We start from the raw sequence: 18,061 nt of genomic DNA, 5'->3' as shown, positions 1-18,061 counted from the left end.
AAAAAAGGAACGACGCCTGAGAGATTCGAACTCTCGCGGGGAAACCCCATGTACTTAGCAGGCACACGCCTTAACCACTCTGCCAAAGCGTCGTTGTTGTTTGTTCTACACAATTTATTTTTCATATATATAATATGCCGAAAAGCTTGTGTTATCAACTTCTCAAATATTTAGAAATTTTTAATGACCAAATTACGACCTAGCTAAATTAACATGTTTCTCCCATGAAGTATATATATTTATAAAGTCATCAGTTTAAAATTTTTTTTACGTCTCACTTGATAACATGAAAAGACTATTTAAAATATTTTCCCTTGATTTGATAGCATGCATAAATAATATATGGTTCCAAACTTATATATATTCACATTGATGTCTCAAACCCAAGAACATCATCATCTCGGTTCAACTCTTTGTCTTAAACAACATGTGGGTTAGAATATTTTGGATCAAATGTGCAAAATCTAAACCATTTTTTTAAAATTAACATGTATGCCCAAACTCGAATTACCTGACCTCACTAACATGATAAACGAACAACCTGAATTCAACAAACCCGGTTGTGATATGGATTAGTTATCGGATACATTATCATACACAAAAAAAACCCCACCGAACTACCCGAAACCGAGTGTTAAACTCGGGTAGCAGCCGTAGTAGATATGGTAACTACCGAACACTTAACTAACTCACTAACAATCTCAATAAACATATAGCATTCACATTGGATTTGTTTCTTGTCCCCATTTCTATAATATAACTAAACACCGTATTCATCTCTAATTTTTGTTAATCTTTTCTAAACATTTCACATCTTTGTCAAAATTTTCTCAAATTTTAGAGATGGGATAAATAAGAAAATTACTTATGGGATGTTAACTCTATACTCTTTGTCTTGAGGAGGTAAATCTAAAATGTAAATATAACATGTAGCTTGAAACAAAATATATAAAAATAATTATCATAAGGTATAGCTAGACATGCACAAACCAGTTATTCGAAAACCGATTAATGGCCAACGGTCAACTAACCGGTTAGACCGGTTAATCGGGTCAGGTACTGGGTACTAGTGGCGAAGCTTGGACGAGTTTGTCCCGGGAGGGGGGGGGGGGCTCAAAATGTATTATAAAAGTCATAATCTAGGGGTCTAAGCTCAAGTTTTTGATCCAAAATGAGTAAATTTACACTGCGTATACAAATTTTCGGACGAAAAAATGGTCAATTTACACTACGCGCATAAAAATCGGAGGGGCCGGGGGCCTAAGTAAGCTTTGTCCTTGCTGAATACTCCCCGGTTTTCTAGCACAAAAACCCTATACTGAACTGATTAACCGGTAAATAACCAGGAAAAATACCGGTTTAAAAAAATAAAATTTCAAAAACTGGTTTCGATTAACCGGTTCTCGGGCCAAAATGAAAAACCGATTACTAACCACAGTCTTTTTTCCAGGTATAGACCGGTTAGAGTTATCGGTTACTAACCGAGTACAAACCAGTTAGGCTATGTATCTCAGTATATGTAGCCATAAGTATGGCTTAATTATTAGTCATACACCTAATGATTAGAGGTGTACAAGACCGGTTTTAGGCAAACCGAACAGAACCGGTTTGGGTTTAAAACCTGTTTTACCCAAACCGGTATCCAAACCGACACAAACCATCAATTTCAGGACCGGTTCCTCTTCAAATCTATCAAACCGGTTTTAAAACCGAACCGGTTTGAGGAAAACCGGTTTGAAACCGGTTAAACCGGTTTATAAACCGAACCGAACCGGTGTGACAGGCCGGCCTATCTTGCTTCTAAACCGGTTTATAAACCGAACCGGTTTGATTCAAACCGGTTTTGACTCGTCATTGACCAAACCGGTTCGGTTTGGATTTAAAACCGGTTTTGTACACCTACTAATGACTAGTAAGGAGCCAACCAAAAAAAAAGAGTGCTTAGGCCTATGTTAGCCCAAGCCCATAGCCCAGTAAAAGCCTTTTCTTATTAAGATTGCTGGCCCATAGTCCAGTACAAGTATTAAAAGAGAATCCGGGTGGAAGACCCATTATAGATTTACATCCACCAAAAAATAACAATTATTTTACAGCTTTTGCCGGGTTCGAACCGGAGACCTTGAGTGTGTTAGACTGAACCCAACCCCACTATTTTAAAAGATGTAATCAAATCTGCAAATTGTGATAAAGAAACAATGGCCATGGTGAGATCAAACTCAATCTCAATCTCAATCTCAATCTCACTCACGCCATTCATTTCTTCTTCTACCAGATTCAATAAACTAATTCCTTCTTCTTCTTGTAATTTATTATTTTCATCAACATCTTCCGTTTACTCAGCATCCGTTTTCCGTCGAGCTGCTTCTTCCACTGCTAACATGATCACCACCAACACCAAAGCCAAAATCATCGATTCGCATTTACACGTTTGGGCCTCACCTCAAGAGGTAATTAGTTATGTCATTTTTCAATATAATTAGTGTTTTATTTTTAATAATTAATATACAATTGCCGGAAACTTGTAGCAAACTTTGCAAGTTTTGCCGCAGTTTTTTCACAAAAAGTGGTTTTTAACTTTTTATGATATATTTCAATTTGTAGCAAATTTGTAGCAACATTACTAGTGTTCCGACTGTTTTGCTACCAAAGGGTGTTATTTTATTTGTATGTTGATTTTTTTATTCTGAAGGTTAATATTTAATAAATGATCAAACTAATTGTCGATAATTTGTCGGAAATAGATTTATGTTTTTGACGAAATTGTGACAACACTGCTTTACGCTGTTACGTTGTAGGAAACTTGTGTAAAATTTTTAGACTTTTTTTTACTTTTGATTGTTGGTGAAAAGTTGTGGAAATTTTGTAGGAAAAATTGAGTTGTGGGAAAACTGTAGAAAATTTTTGTAGCAAAAATACCCATTTTCTAGTAGTGAACGTTCTTAACATAAGTTAGTTAGTAACAAACTAGTTAGTTAGTTGTTAAATATAGGTGTAGCTATAAATGTACACCTCCATTATCTATGGAAGATAATGTAGGTGTGCAAAACAAACTAAGCTTGAACTTGACTAGGCACGAGCTTAGCTCGTTTTGATCTTACAGAGCTTGAGCTCGAGCTCAACTCATGTGTGGTTTTTTTTAATCTCAAGCTCGACTCGGGCTTAGCTCGTTTATTATTTATTACTCCCACCGTCCCATTAAAAGTGCCCATATTCCCTTTTTTGTTTGTCCCATTACAAATGTCCACTTTCAAACATTATTAGCAAATTTCCAAGTTTACCCTTAAACACACACAACTAACATTAACAATATTGATAGCCCAATTTTTAAGGGCATTATTGTCATTTGGCAAGCCAAAAAAGTAATCATTTAGTCTAACTTGAAATTTGTGTTTTTCAAACCATGACACTTTTAATGGAACGGATAGAGTAATTAATTAAACATACACACACTTTTATATATATTTGTAGAAAACCTTTAACGAGCCTAAGCTTGTCTCGAGTTTATGCGAAGTACCCTAAACGAGCCAAAGCTTGGATTTATAGTGTGAAATTAATACATTGAAGTCCAAAAGAATTAAAACTTAAAAGTATACAAGGCTCATTAAGGCTCAATGAGCCTAAACGATGTTCCCATACAAGGCTAAAGATCGGGATCAATAACTAAATGAGTTTTTATTTGAGGCTCTAGCTTGATAAGGCCTAGCTCCTTACAAGCATTTTACCAATCCAGTCTCGAGTAGCTCGCAAGCGGCTCGACTCATTTTCACCCCTAGACGAAATATATGATTTGACAAATTCTTCCACTTTTGATTTTTTTCTTCTTTCGTAGCTTAAAATGACTTGTCTATTTGCAGGCGTTGGATAAATACCCTTACGTTCCTGGCCAGGAACCCTCGTTACGCGGTAATCTTGATTTCTTGCTTGATGTAAGTTCAATGGTTTGAACTTGTAATCACAAATCATTAATATTTTGGCTCTATTTACTGATTTGGTATTTTGTTATTACAGTGTATGGAAGACGCAGGTGTCGATGGTGCATTAATTGTGCAGCCAATAAATCACAAATTTGATCATTCATATGTAACAAGGTCTGAATAGCTAGTGGTATCAGTCGTGTCGGGTTGGCAGTTGTGGGTTGAAATGTGATACCTGAACCCAACTCATATTATTATTCATGTCAAGATTTTAACCATAACCTGCGCGCACACACATAAATTCGGGTCGACCCTAACATGGCCCATTTAACCCATTTATCAAAAAAATTAAAATGATTTTTTTAAAACAAAATGGATATAATTTAGAATCGGTAGACGAGTAATATGAATATTTTGTTTTTGAAAATATTTAAAATCTTGAAAATGGATTGAAAAGCAAGCGTATATGACTATTTTCAGAGAAATGGAAAACTGAAAAAACAAAAAAAAAAAACAATAATATAATAAAAGCTTTTTTTAAATGCTTATACGGGTTAACAGGTAAACATGTTTGCATATGGGTCAACCTGAATTCTACCCGTTTTTAAATAGTCAACCGAACCCAACCTTTTTTTAAATAGGTCATGTTAGTCAACCCAAAACTTGTATTTTAGAGTTGGGTTGGGTTCGATTCGTGTCAACAATTACCGCTCCTATGAATAACATCACTTGATATTATTAGTGTGTTGAAGAAGCATCCATCCAAATTTGTTGGATGTTGCCTTGCAAATCCCGCAGAAGATGGCAGTGGTATACAACAACTTGAACATCTAATCTTGCAGGTCTTTAATAAATATTAATTATTAGTAACTCTTATGTAGTAATTATTATAATGAATCAAAGTTTTATTAGGATGGTTATCGTGCGGTTCGCTTTAATCCATACTTATGGCCATCTGGGCAGAAGGTAAAATGCGTAACTATTTTTGCTTTTTAAAAGATATACTGGTTTTTATTGGTCCCGACTATCTCATTTTGGTCGTTGTCGGTCCCAACTAACAAATTGGTCGCTTACGGTCCCAACTTTTTACGTATTTGTTCCCAACGGTCTGCGACTAACAGAATCCTAACACCGTTAGTTGCAGGTCGCTGGAAAAACCTTTTGTTGTCGGAAAAGTCACATTTTTTTTTTTCCAGAAATCATAACCCGAACAACGCCACCACCACCATTTGGCTCACCGCCAACCAACCACCACTACTTGAGCCCCACCAACCGTTTCCAATGATGGTTCTAGGGCTCCGGCGACCTCAATAATTAGAGTATTTACTAGAAAAAGGTTTCTAAAGGCCCGATAGAAGTTACAAAGATGTTTGGGACAAAAATGTTGAGTTTTCGAAAAAAATGTGAGTTTTCCGACCAAAAACGTTTTTCCGGCAACCTGCAACTAACAACGTTAGAATTCTATTAGTTGCGGACCGTTGGAAACAAATACGTTAAAAGTTGGGACTGTCAGCCGCCAATTCGTTAGTTGAGACCGACAGCGACCAGAAGACAATACTTGGGATTAATACAAACCAATATACATTTTAAAAATAATATCAAGCGTTTAAAAACTAAAACGCGCAGATGACAAATGAAATTGGGAAAGCAATGTTTTCAAAAGCAGGAGAGCTTGGAGTGCTAGTAGGCTTCATGTGTATGAAGGTATGCAAGTTTATTAATATTATTATATTAATTGATTATTTATTTACAGTGGATTTTTTTAGGGTCTTAACTTGCATATATCAGAAATCAAGAAGTTATGCACTGAGTTTCCCAAAACAGTAGTTTTGCTTGATCATTTAGCCTTTTGTAAACCTCCTACGTGAGTAGTTTTGACTCATTTACTTAACTAAAAAGAAATGGTCAACTTGGTCAAACGAGTCGACGTGGTTGTAATTTGTATGTTATTATGCAGGGATGATGAAGAAGCCAAAACCTTCTCAGAGCTTCTCGGGTTATCAGCATTTCCACAGGTACGTTATTAAACAATAATTAAAACTTCGGCAAATTGGATTTAATAATCCCACATTTTTGCTGTTGGCTGATAATAATCTCACCTCGGAAGATAGCTGCTACAAGTCCCACCTTTCACGCTAATTGTTTTAATTTGACCTCCGTTAAAAAAAAGTTAACGTTGCTAAGTTTTTTCCAAATTTCAAGCTAATGTTTTAGGCCTTTTGTTCGGAACGAGAATACGAGTTGATTGATGTAAAACTTATCTTGAACGGTGCTCCAAACGACAAAACAATGCTTCCATTCGGTTGTTAAACTTCCAATTAACAAATAATTAAGCCGTTTGGAGCACTGTTTCGAGGTAAGTTTTACATCAATTGACTCGTTTCCTCATTCCGATCAAAAACCCTAAAACATTTTGAAATTTGGAAAAACTTAATGGAGGTCCAATGAAAACAAGTAGTGTGAAAGGTGGGACCTGTGGCAGCCATTTTGTAAGGTGAGGTTATTATCGGCCAACTGCAAAACAGTGGGATTATTAAAATCCTATTTGCCTAAACCTTCTAACGCTTCTTACTATTAGTATATTTATTTTGGTTTATGATTTTTATTTATTTTTATTTTATAGGTTTATGTGAAATTTAGTGCACTGTTCAGAGTTTCAAGAAAACCATTTCCATATGAAGATTTAACACCTCTTCTTTCTCAAGTCATATCAAGCTTTGGCGCCAACCGTGTCATGTGGGGAAGGTAATATTATAAGTCTTATTCTATATAAGAGTTTATTGCTAAACAAAATGGATGTTAATACTTGAAATTTTACATTTTATAATATTATGCAGTGATTTTCCTTTTGTGGTTGAAGAATGTGGTTATAAGGAAGCAAAAGAAGCGGTTTCTTTAATCGCTGATCAAGTGCCAATATCGTCTTCTGATTTGGAGTGGATCATGGGGAGGACTGCTATGCAGCTTTTCAAAGGACAATGGACCGCTTCTTGATTTGCAACATGCGATTTGATGGACCAAATATAAATACTGAATCATCCGACCATAATATGCGTTACTGTTTGCTAGCAATAAGCCTTATGCTTTCCAACCTGTTTTTTTTTTTTTAAAGATTTGAGTACTTAATGTACGAAGGTAAGGAAATTAGAGTCGAGCATACAACGATTGCACACAGAAACTGATTGTATGTATTTTATGATATGAACAAATTATAGAGATGGGTATAAGGATTGCGCACACATGTCTTGCTAGCTGTTTCACTTTATACACCTACTTGCAGAAGATTGGGTTGCATCTTTTTGGCTTCAGTACCATTGTATAACGTAATTCTAATTTAAGTTAACATTATCATCTTATATGGTTATTCGATTTGTGTTCTTTGTTTCGCAGACATAGGAACCATGGTTATTCTTTGGACTATACTTTGTTATTCTTTTAGCTTTTACTTTGGATTAGTTGATATTGTCAAGGCTTCAGGCTAATTTCTCTTTGTAAAATACACCCTCACATATCATGAGAAATCATCAATAAATATTATCATGTACCTCATTGCGCATGCTGATGTCCGTTTGAGTCGTCTGAATACATCGCACCAATTCTAAGGTGCATTTGCTTGATAAATCATTATTCCGAACGGTGGTTAATGAGCTTTTCCGTATTGACAACCAACAAACACAAGGTCTTAATTTTGTGAACCTCTTCTTTAAATTTTTATTATCTTGACCTTTTTTTAATTCCCTTTTGATTTTCTTTTTATACGTCACCTTGGTATTTGTTTTTCATTGTATCGGATCAATGTAAAACACGTGCCGAGATTCTTTTGGCATATTGCGGTTTTACTTTCAATTGCTATATCGAGTGCCAATGATATCAGTTATCAAACCCTTTGGTTATATTGATTACAATTATGCTTGAATGAATTGATTGCGATGGATAAAATATAAGTTATGCTTTAGAACTTTTATTTTGATAATTTGTTATTTTGGATCTGATTACCACTGACTGCTTTTATACTAATACTAATTAAGCCAAACCATGTCGTTGTAATGCAACTCATACATCTTCAAGGATAATAAATTAGTTATACTTTGTAATGCATTGATATGATTCTTAATAAAAAGATAAAGGAATGCAATGTGGAAGGTTGCCGCCTCTTTTGACCCTCAATTATTTCAGCTAAATGATTAATAGTAATATTTTAATCTTCATGCCTGTCTTAATCCTTCATTTTTTTAATAAACGAAAAGAAGATGCAAAAAAACAGCACTAACAACTTTAGCGTATATTATTTGAACACATCTCATCTTCTCAATACAACATCTCTCTTTTTGATCCTGATATCCACTAATTGCTTTTATACAAACAAATTTAACACACAGATCAATGGCATCTTCATCATCCTCTTCTCACTTCATTCCTGCCACAAATTCTCAGTCATGGAATCATGATGTGTTTCTGAGTTTTAGAGGAGAAGACACCCGTAAGGGCTTTGTGGATCATCTCTACACAGCTCTTGTGCAACAAGGAATCCAGACGTACAAGGATGACCAAACACTTCCTCGGGGTGCCATAATCGGTCCAGTACTTTTCAAGGCAATCCAAGAATCACGGATTGCAGTTATTGTATTCTCTGAAAATTATGCGGACTCATCTTGGTGCCTGGATGAGCTTACATATATTGTAGAGTGCATGGAAAACAAAGGGCAAATCATTATGCCCGTATTTTATGACGTTGATCCATCGGATGTGAGAAAACAAACTGGAAAATATGGAGAAGCATTTGTCGAACATGAGCGTGAGAATAAGCACAAAGTCAAGTCATGGAGAAAAGCTCTCTTGAAGACCGGCAACCTCTCTGGATGGGTCCCTAAGGACTTTGCAAAAGGGTATTTTTTCCTTTTTCTAAAGAAAATTTTTATACTTGATATGTTTGCCTTTTATAACTTGGTTATACTTGTAACTAAAGATGTCATAGTCAATTTCAACCTGTTGCAAACTAATTGCATATAGATGGATCAGTTTGGAATGAAGAGTAAAGAATTGCATCTATGGAGGAATGGTCAGTTATAGTTGTATCTATGTAGGAATGGTCTGTTATTTTTCAAACAAGATATATATGTAATTATTTAATTAAATCTCATTAAGGAAGGGAAGATAGGTAGTTCTGATTTTTGGTTGGGTATATATGAAATTAATCAAATTTGTATGCAGACATAATTTGAAATTCTCCATATGTTAAATGTATAATTTGATGTTTTTATATTTTATTGGAAATGAATTGTATCAAGCATCTAATATATATTTTGGTTTCGAAGTGTACTTTTTCCTCATGTATATATGTAAGCGATGCATTATAATATATAGAATGAATTAGATAACTAGTAGAGTAGTAGTTAAGAAAACTAATATTCTTTACATAATATATATTTCCTTATGCATGGAGTGTGCAGGCATGAAGCAAAATGCGTTGCGGACATTGTTGCTACAATTTCCAATAAGTTGACTCCTCTAATTACAAATGTTAATAAAGATCTCATTGGAATTGAGGCTCGTTTGATAGATTTAAAATCAATTCTGGAAATCGGGTCAGGTGGGGTGCGCATGATTGGAATATGGGGGGTTGGGGGCGGCGGCAAGACTACTCTCGCATCTGCTGCGTATATGGAAATCTCACACCAATTCGAGGCTTGTTGTCTTCTTGAAAATATTCGTGAAGAATCAAGCAAGAATGGTTTAAAAAAGTTGCAAGAAAATTTTCTATCACTTCTTTTGAAAACAAACGTGGAGATAGGGAGTGAGATTGAAGGAAGCAACATGATAAAAAGAAAATTTTGTCACAAAAGTATTTTAGTTGTTCTCGATGATGTTAATGATCTTAAGCAACTTTAAGGCATTAGCCGGTGCGCATGATTGGTTTGGTGATGGGAGCCGCATAATAATCACAACCAGGGATGAGCATTTACTAACCCGCCAGGCAGACATGATATATGAAGTGAGGTTATTATCAGATGACGAGGCTATCAAACTCTTCAATAGACATGCATATCAGAAAGATAAACCTGTAGAAGATTACGATGTGCTTTCACAAGAAGTAGTTTCTTATGCCGGTGGGCTCCCGTTAGCGCTTGAGATTCTTGGTTCTTTTCTGTATGACAAAGACAAGGAGGAGTGGAAGTGTGCCTTGGCCAAGTTAAAACGCATCCCAGAGGTTCAAGTGATGGAAAGACTCAAACTAAGTTATGATGGTCTTGAACATGACGAGAAAGAGTTATTCTTAGACATCGCATGTTTCATGAGGAGAAGTCAAATAGATAAGGCCATGACGGTGCTTCATGCTTGTAGTTTTCATCCGGGCATAGGGGTAAAGGTGTTGTTGCAAAAGTCTCTTATAAAAGTTTCAAATGGAAGATTTGACATGCATGACTTGATAGAAGAAATGGCCCACTACATTGTAAGAGCGGAACACCCAAACAACCTTGAAAAACATAGCAGAATTTGGGAAAATACAGATATTGAAGAACTTTATGCAATGGTGGCAGCTGCATCGTTAATGGTTAAATTATATACATATGTGTGTGTGTGTGTGAGTGAGTGAATCTACTAACGTTTGCCTATGTGTTACTGACACAAAATTGGTTCCCCTGAACAGTTATCACAGGAAACTGAAGTATTAGCTTTGCGAGATCAAGTTCTAGATGATGAGGAAATAGAATTTTCGGATTCTGAGTCAAGTTCTGACAACCATCCATGCATTCCTGATGTTATTGCAAACATGAAGAAACAATTTTCGGATTCTGGTTCAAGTTATGACAACCATCAATGTCTTCATGATGTTATCACAAACATGAAGAAACTTCGGTGGATTAGCCTGGAAGGGTTTCCAGCATCTTCATTCCCTTCAAATTTTCAGGCAACAAAGCTTGGTTGTCTAATGTTGAGAAATAGCAATCTGAAACTACTCTGGAAAGGGTATAAGGTATGCAATACTCACAAAATCATTGTAATAGGATTGTGACACGAGTTATAAAATTTTGAAATGACAATTGTAATAGAACTAGAAATCCAGGTAAGGTAACAAAGTAGTCAACACTAAAAAATGGAATAGGTTCCCAAGTAGCTATAAGTAGATTTGTTGTCCTGTAACTAGATAAAAAGTTTACTATGAATAAAATTAAAACCCTCCCAACGCCTAATGATCCATGAGGCATTAAACAGTTGTATGATATTAGTAAATATACGTTATTTGACTTTTACGTAATTGTCTTACCGCAGCATCTACCGAATTTGAAAATTCTTGATCTCCGGGATTTAAGGAATCTAATGAGGACACCAAATTTCAAGGGCCTTCCATGTCTTGAAAGATTGATTTTAAAGCGTTGTAAAAACCTAAAAAAGATTCATCCATCAATTGGATACCATGAAAGGCTTATTTTTGTGAAAGTGAGAAGTTGTCCAAAACTCAAAATGTTTCCACCCATCATACAGATGAAAAAATTGGAGACTCTTGACCTCCGTTTTTGTAAACTTCGAAAGTTTCCAGATATCCAAAGGAACATGGATAGCTTGGTTAACCTATTTATAGATTGGAGTGGTATAGAAATAATCCCACCTTCTGTTGGACAATATTGTACCAACCTTGTTTATTTTTGTGCAACTTGTTGTAATAATCTTAAAAGGATAGAGGGCGACTTCCGTCTTTTAAAACATTTGAAAGATCTTGATCTCACTAGATGTCGTCAACTTGAGAAATTAGCATGGGATTTTTTTTGATGAGGAATGCTGTTTAGAAGAGCTTTCTCTATCTATGGCTAAAAGTCATGACTCAACACCTTTCCACAATCTCGTTAATTGTGTTGCATCTCAGTCTTTTCATCAGGGTAGGTTGAAGAGCCCAAAGCTTCCTGACTTTCCACGATTTTTAAGAAAGTTGAACCTCAGTTTCTGCAATTTAGAAGATGGAGACATCCCAGCTGATATGAGTGGGTTATTAAACGTACAAGTACTACACCTAAGAGAAAACAAATTTTCACGATTAAGTTCCAGCCTCTCTCAAATCCCATGTCTCAAGTTCCTCGACTTATCATACTATGAGAACCTTGTTGAATTGCCGGATCTCCCATCAAGCATAGAAATTCTCATAGCAGAATATTGTAAGTCGCTGGAAAGTGTGGGAGATTTATCAAATTGTAAATGGTTATGGAAAATCTCCCTTCAAAGAAGGCATAAGTTGATTGGTGGAGAGAGAATACTACATTCTATGCTTCAGGTACTCTTATCATTTTCTTGAATTTCAAGCTTTTATATAATAATAATAATAATAATAATAATAATAATAATAATAGTGTTTCTCATAATTCAAATGAATATGTGGCAGAGAAATGCAGTTGAAGATCTCTTTATGAGTATAGTGCTTCCACGTGTACATCTGTCAGATTCTAGGGGAGAATTAATGACAATCACATTGCAACTTCCACACAACTGCTACAATGACTTTAGTGGATTCTTATTATCTGCCGATAATGATGACTGGCAGGTGTCCAGCATAGTTATTAAGCAGGAGATGTTGTCCACTGATTTTCAACCTGCCCATCAGGTGGAGTTTGATAAAAATCCAGAATCTTTTATGGAATATGCACAGGTGGGTTATGTACCCTTTGCTTCATTGTGGCACACCTCATGCTGGAACCCTACCTACACTAATATTACATTTCATACTGAAGAGGTAGGTCCCAGCAGAGCCCAGTTGGACCCGCAAGACTCACCTAGAAGATGGACGTCTGCGCAGAAACCAACTAGATCCGCATGACCAACCATGCTCAGAGACGTGACGTCCTTACGCGCAGTACGCAAGCTGTTCCCGCAGGAAATGCCTCCCGATGGTGAAGGACTCCGCCTGTTCCCGCAGCTTCGGATACAAGCCATCAGGGAAGGCCACCCGCGCAGCAAGGCTACACGCACAAGGCACTTAGCTCTCAATCATTCAGTGTCACCTGAAGGAATGAGCAAAGCCGGGAACAATCCCGCACAAGGGCGGGAGGGGGAATACTCCCGCCCAAATAAGCCAGTCCGTACGATACGGGAAGATCTTCTGTACTGTACCTGACGAGGTATGGGAAAAAGATCTGACTAAAGATACGACAGCTTATTGACAACAGTATGGCGAGCAGCATGCTCCTGTACTGTGCGTCACTATTAGCCGCTGCCTACTCACCAACTACTGCCATACCACGTGCATAGCCGGCAGTTGGTGGAAAAGGAATAGTACACAGTAGGCCTGGTCACTATCAGCCGCTGCCTACCCACCAACTACCAGCAGGGCACGTGCGTAGGCCACTGTTGGTGGAACAGGAACACTGTTGCAGCCGGCCACACCTCCTTGGAAACCTACCTTCGGCTATAAATACCCCAAATGGTATGATCATCTCATCTTATCTTGTATCATCATATTATACCTGATATCTGCTCTAGCAATCTCTTAATATACACTTATATTTAAAGAGCAATCTAGTCTGATTCTCACGCCGGAGGGTGGTCACAAGGAGGATCCCCCCCTTCTCAGTGACAAGCTCACGGTGTCTGTTTTGCAGGTTATCAGAAGAACCATCTTCTCAGGGTCTAACCCCTCGTGGGAAACATCTATCTAACCCCCAGTTTACCAGTAATCTGCCCGGGGTCCGGTTAGTGTTTCTTCATTGGCGCCATCCGTGCATAAAGCTAGAACATTTTTCTTCAGTTTTTTCAAACTTCTAAGATGGTTAAAGAAACTCCGGTAACCACAACCCCAGCTACTGGGGGGAATACCGGCAACACAGTTTTTACAAACACTACCCCGGCTACCCAAGCCGGGGCAAGTGAAGTAAATTTTACAAACACTACCCCAGTTACCCAAGCTGGGGCAAGTGCAGTAAATAATCGCTCACTGGGAATCACCGATACCCAGTTAGAGAAACGAACAAGACTCCCCCGCCAAACACTCGATGAAGTTAAGGCATGGGCGGAGGCACGTCAAAAGGAATTCCAAGCTGAGTTGGACGAACGCTTGCGTTCCGTCCAACAGGCTGACGAATTCGAAGAACACTGGGACGATGACTCGGAGTCCGACTCCGACGTGAACCCTCGCCATAGGGCAAAAGGGAAGCGTAAGGAAACGGACTCCCAACCAAGAAGGCATTTTGGACAAGCCTTCAAACCAAAAAGCACAAGTGGAAGTCCACGAGACTTCTCCAAAACATTCAGACCAAACGTTGCAAATGCGGGAACGTCCAAATTTGCAAGGGACATTGCGGAAGCAATCGCCCCAAAAAGTGCCAAACAAATGTCCAGCATAGGCACATATGATGGTATATCTGACCCAGATGATCATTTGAACAGATTCATAGCGGGGGCAACCGTCAGTAGTTGGACGGAACCCACGTGGTGTTACATGTTCCAAATGACGCTTGTCGGGGCTGCTAGAGCGTGGTTCGATCGTCTACCGGTCAACCACATCTACGACTGGGCTGACTTCCAACAGAAGTTTAGCCAACACTTCAGCCAGCAAAGAAAGTATACCGAGGAGCAATGGACAATCCTCAAGTGCATTCGAGAAAAAGATGAATCTTTGCTAGACTTCATCACTCGCTTCAACTCGAAGAAGCTAAGTCTGGGTAACATTAGCGAAGATCTTGTTCGCGCTGCTTTTATTCAGGGCGCGAACGACCCAGAGCTCATCCGCACCTTAACGGGTAAAGATGGCATGCCATCCACATGGGATGCCATCATGACAGCAGCTAAACGCTTTGCGGAAACGGAGAAGCAACTGGGTAGAGATCTCCCACAGAGCACAAACCTCTACACCCAGAAAACAAGAGAAGACAACGTCCTTACCGCCCGATTAAACAAAAAGCGGAAGCTAGGCATTTGGCAGTCAAGGGTAAACTTTGACACCTCATCCGGCTTGCAGCATCGGTTAGGCGGAAGGGATAACGTACAGTCAAACAAGAACTCCAGATGGACGCCGCTCACCAAAAGCGTCACCGAGATATTCGCCACCGAGGAGCTCCCATGGCCAAAGCCTCAAATAATCCGACATCGCCACAATGCTGATCGGAGCAAATACTGTGACTTTCACAGGACAAAAGGCCACAACACTGAAGAATGCATAGACGTAAAGGACATGGTCGAAGCATTTGTCAGAGATGGGACGCTCGCGCACCTCGTGGCGCAATGAACGCTGAGCAGGCTGATGTGTGTAGAACCCCAGCTGGGGAAAACACGAATAAAAATTCCAGCTTCAATGTGGAGACTACATGCTGCGTAAAGAACGAGATCCCGAACCAGGTGCGTATCGGCTCGATGGCACTCCTGTGACAACAGCCCAATCCGACCCGACCCAGGTACCCGTTTTCGAATCCGATTCTTTTTATGGTTTAAAAGTTGATTATTAATCTTTGTAAATTTAACATTTAAATAAATCGTATATATATATATATATAAATTTTTATAATACTTACTCCTAATAATAATATTTCTTGTCGCCGTCCCGCTCTTTTCTCTTTCTTGTCGCCGTCCCGCTCTTTTCTCTTTCTTGTCGCCGTCCCGCTCTTTTCTCTTTCTTGTCGCCGTCCCGCTCTTTTCTCTTTCTTGTCGCCATCCCGCCCCCTTGTCTCTCTTGTCGCCGTCCCGCCCCTCTTGTTTAAACCTTAAGCCTTGAACCCCTTTTTCTCTTAACTCTTTGCTTGTCCTTTGGTTCTTCCCGCCTAAGGATGTCTGCGCAGCTCCACGCGCCAGACTCCTTACAAGGAAGCCTGCGTGAAGACCAGTTGTTCCTGCGATACGCGAGGCGAACTGTTCTCGCAGCACGCTAAGAATTGTAGTTCTTCTCGCAGCGCGCTAAGAACGGTAGTTCTTCCCGCGACGCGCTAAGAATTGTAGTTCTTCTCGCAGCGCGCTAAGAATGGTAGTTCTTCCCGCGACGCGCCAAGGATTTGTAGTTCTTCTCGCGACGCGCTAAGGATTTTAGTTCTTCCCGCGGCGCGCTAAGGATTGTCCTCTGTCTGCCTTCGCCCTCGCGCGTGCGCTCGAGTCTTCTCGCGCTAAACCTTAAGTCTTTTCTCCTGTTAGCCTGATTGCTTTTGAAATATCTTATCTTTTGTTTGAGCTCTTTAGGTCAGTTCCGACATCTGTCCGAAAAGCCACTTTCGGCGCAGCATGCGCACCAATCCTATTGGTTGACAGAAAAAGTGACTGACATAATCTTTTGAAATCTTCTTTTGCATGTCTTGAACAGTGTTTTATCTGACTCCTCCCATGCTTTATTCTGTAACCTGTCAGCCCTTTTTCCTGTTCCCCTGCAGCTGCCGGCATATCTTTGGATATCTTTTGCTTTTGTTTTCTTGTGCTTTATAATATCTTTTGCTTGATTTGTTGAGATCTTTTCCTCTTTTCTAGGGATTGTGTTCCCTAGGGTTTGCCTATAAATATAGCTAATTTCTTGTTTATTAACACTACACACACTACACTTAATCACTCCCCATATCTCTCTCCCTTTGCGCTCTGCCCTAATTCCTCAGCCGCCTCCACTCTCTTTGCCTCCGTCTTCTCTTCTGTTCTGCCCAGATCTCGGTAAATATATATATTTTGTTTAAGTAACTTACATATATTCAAGACATAAAAACCAATCGTTAAACCAATAACCTCTTATTTATAGGTTAACTTGTGCTTGTTTAAAAGTTGGTTCTTGCTTTATCTTTCAACGCACCGTTTGCATGTGAGTAATCTCGTACCTAATCCCTTTTTATTTTTAATGTTTTGGGATGTTCATGTGTTCGTACAAACTTGAGTCTTAAACTTGTTTATAAACTTTTGTCGCGCAAAACCCCATGTGTTATGGACGTAGACTTGGCTGTTTATTTGTATGTGTGGATCATTAACCGTCTTGTCGGCCTATTCCGCTGTCTTCATGGATCCATTAGATGAACACGGGAGAACTATCGTTTATGATTTCTCTTTTGTTTACACTTGCACAGTTTTCTTGTTTTTGTGCTCAATTGGGAGCACGGATTGAACTATGAGCTATGATCTAAGGCTTGATCACAATCTGATTACACCCTTGTTGAACACCAGTTATACACATGATGCGCGCAGACATTGTTATCTATTTATATGTATTAATCTTGATTTCTCACCGACACGCAAGTGTTGACGTTTTATTTTAACACATGTTCAGGTTCGCTGTAGCAGCTTTTGGGAATCTCTTGGACGCGTAGGATGTTTTCTTTTTGTTTGGACCTAGATTAAAATGTAACAAGACATATTATGTTATTTGAATATTTTAAGTTATGATATGAATCGTTACTTTATGTCATGTTCTGCGCGTGCGCAATGAAATGTATTTATTAAATATTGACACCCAAATAGTGTCACGAGTAATGAAACAAATACGTGGCGCCCCGATGTATAATCCGCCATCGGTCGGGGTGTTACAGATTGGTATCAGAGCTCCGTGACTTTAGGATAGGTGGTTAGACGTAACGACCTAGAATACCTAAGAGTCCCTTTTCGCGCATGAGAAATATCTCATGTTTACGCGCTAATTGTTATTTACTCGATATTTATAAAATATGCTTGCGCATACGCAGCACTTGATTTCATGGTTTATTCGCGATCTTTCGATTTTTATTAAATTTCAATTTATTTCCTTACTTACATATTCGTTCGTTGTGGGGATTGAAAATCCGAGAAGTCATGGTGGTACATGAATAGTTGATTTTCAATTACCATTAACTTTATGTTTTAAATTGAAGATTTGAAAAGTCATGGTGATACATGAATTGTCAATCTCCAATATTCATTTACTTGATATTTTAAAATTGAAGATTTGAAAAGTCATGGTGATACATGAATTGTCAACCTTCAATGCTCATTTACTCGATATTTTAAATTGAGAATTCGGAAAGTCATGGTGATGCATGAATTGTCGATTTTCAATTCGAATTCATTACCTGTATTAAGTTTGCATTTAAATTTTACTTCAAAATTTGACAGCATTTAACTTCGCGAAACAAGCTTTACGACGGTATACTATGCGCTAAAACGATTTCCTATACCAAGATATTAACGAAAACTAAAACTTTTATAGAATGCCTCCGCTATCAGCTCGTTATCAG

The 18,061-nt window shown here is 38.3% G+C and overlaps 1 protein-coding gene, 1 non-coding gene and 1 pseudogene across 2 annotated transcripts; 2 read left to right on the top strand and 1 right to left on the bottom strand.

Moving 5' to 3' along the window:
* Nucleotides 1–10: 10 nt before the first annotated feature.
* TRNAS-GCU (transfer RNA serine (anticodon GCU)) lies at nt 11–92 on the bottom strand. The gene has a single exon. It is a non-coding gene; the product is annotated as a tRNA-Ser (tRNA).
* A 2,064-nt stretch (nt 93–2,156) lies between these two features.
* Nucleotides 2,157–7,163, top strand: LOC143577081 (uncharacterized). The gene is made up of 10 exons (XM_077061019.1): nt 2,157–2,447; nt 3,855–3,926; nt 4,009–4,088; nt 4,657–4,756; nt 4,827–4,880; nt 5,541–5,618; nt 5,681–5,778; nt 5,872–5,929; nt 6,538–6,659; nt 6,752–7,163. Exons 1-10 carry the CDS (start codon nt 2,196–2,198, stop codon nt 6,906–6,908), a joined length of 1,071 nt encoding a protein of 356 aa, XP_076917134.1. The 5' UTR covers nt 2,157–2,195; the 3' UTR covers nt 6,909–7,163.
* Nucleotides 7,164–8,163: 1,000 nt separating this feature from the next.
* Nucleotides 8,164–18,061, top strand: part of LOC143577088 (TMV resistance protein N-like) — a 44,262-nt pseudogene continuing 34,364 nt past the window's right edge.

Source organism: Bidens hawaiensis, unplaced genomic scaffold, assembly GCF_021521415.1.
Source record: "Bidens hawaiensis isolate Kalapana, Puna unplaced genomic scaffold, B.hawaiensis_p1.1 tig00028461_1, whole genome shotgun sequence".
NCBI classification, from domain to species: Eukaryota; Viridiplantae; Streptophyta; class Magnoliopsida; order Asterales; family Asteraceae; genus Bidens; species Bidens hawaiensis.
This window is presented reverse-complemented; position numbering and strand designations above follow the sequence as displayed.

Bases quoted from the DNA above. Each gene is read 5' to 3' on its own strand.
- LOC143577081 (XM_077061019.1), top strand. From the start codon at position 2,196: ATGGCCATGGTGAGATCAAACTCAATCTCAATCTCAATCTCAATCTCA. The intron at 4,089-4,656 runs GTCTGAATAGCT...TGATATTATTAG, and splicing joins GATCATTCATATGTAACAAG to TGTGTTGAAGAAGCATCCAT. The intron at 5,930-6,537 runs GTACGTTATTAA...TTTATTTTATAG, and splicing joins GGTTATCAGCATTTCCACAG to GTTTATGTGAAATTTAGTGC.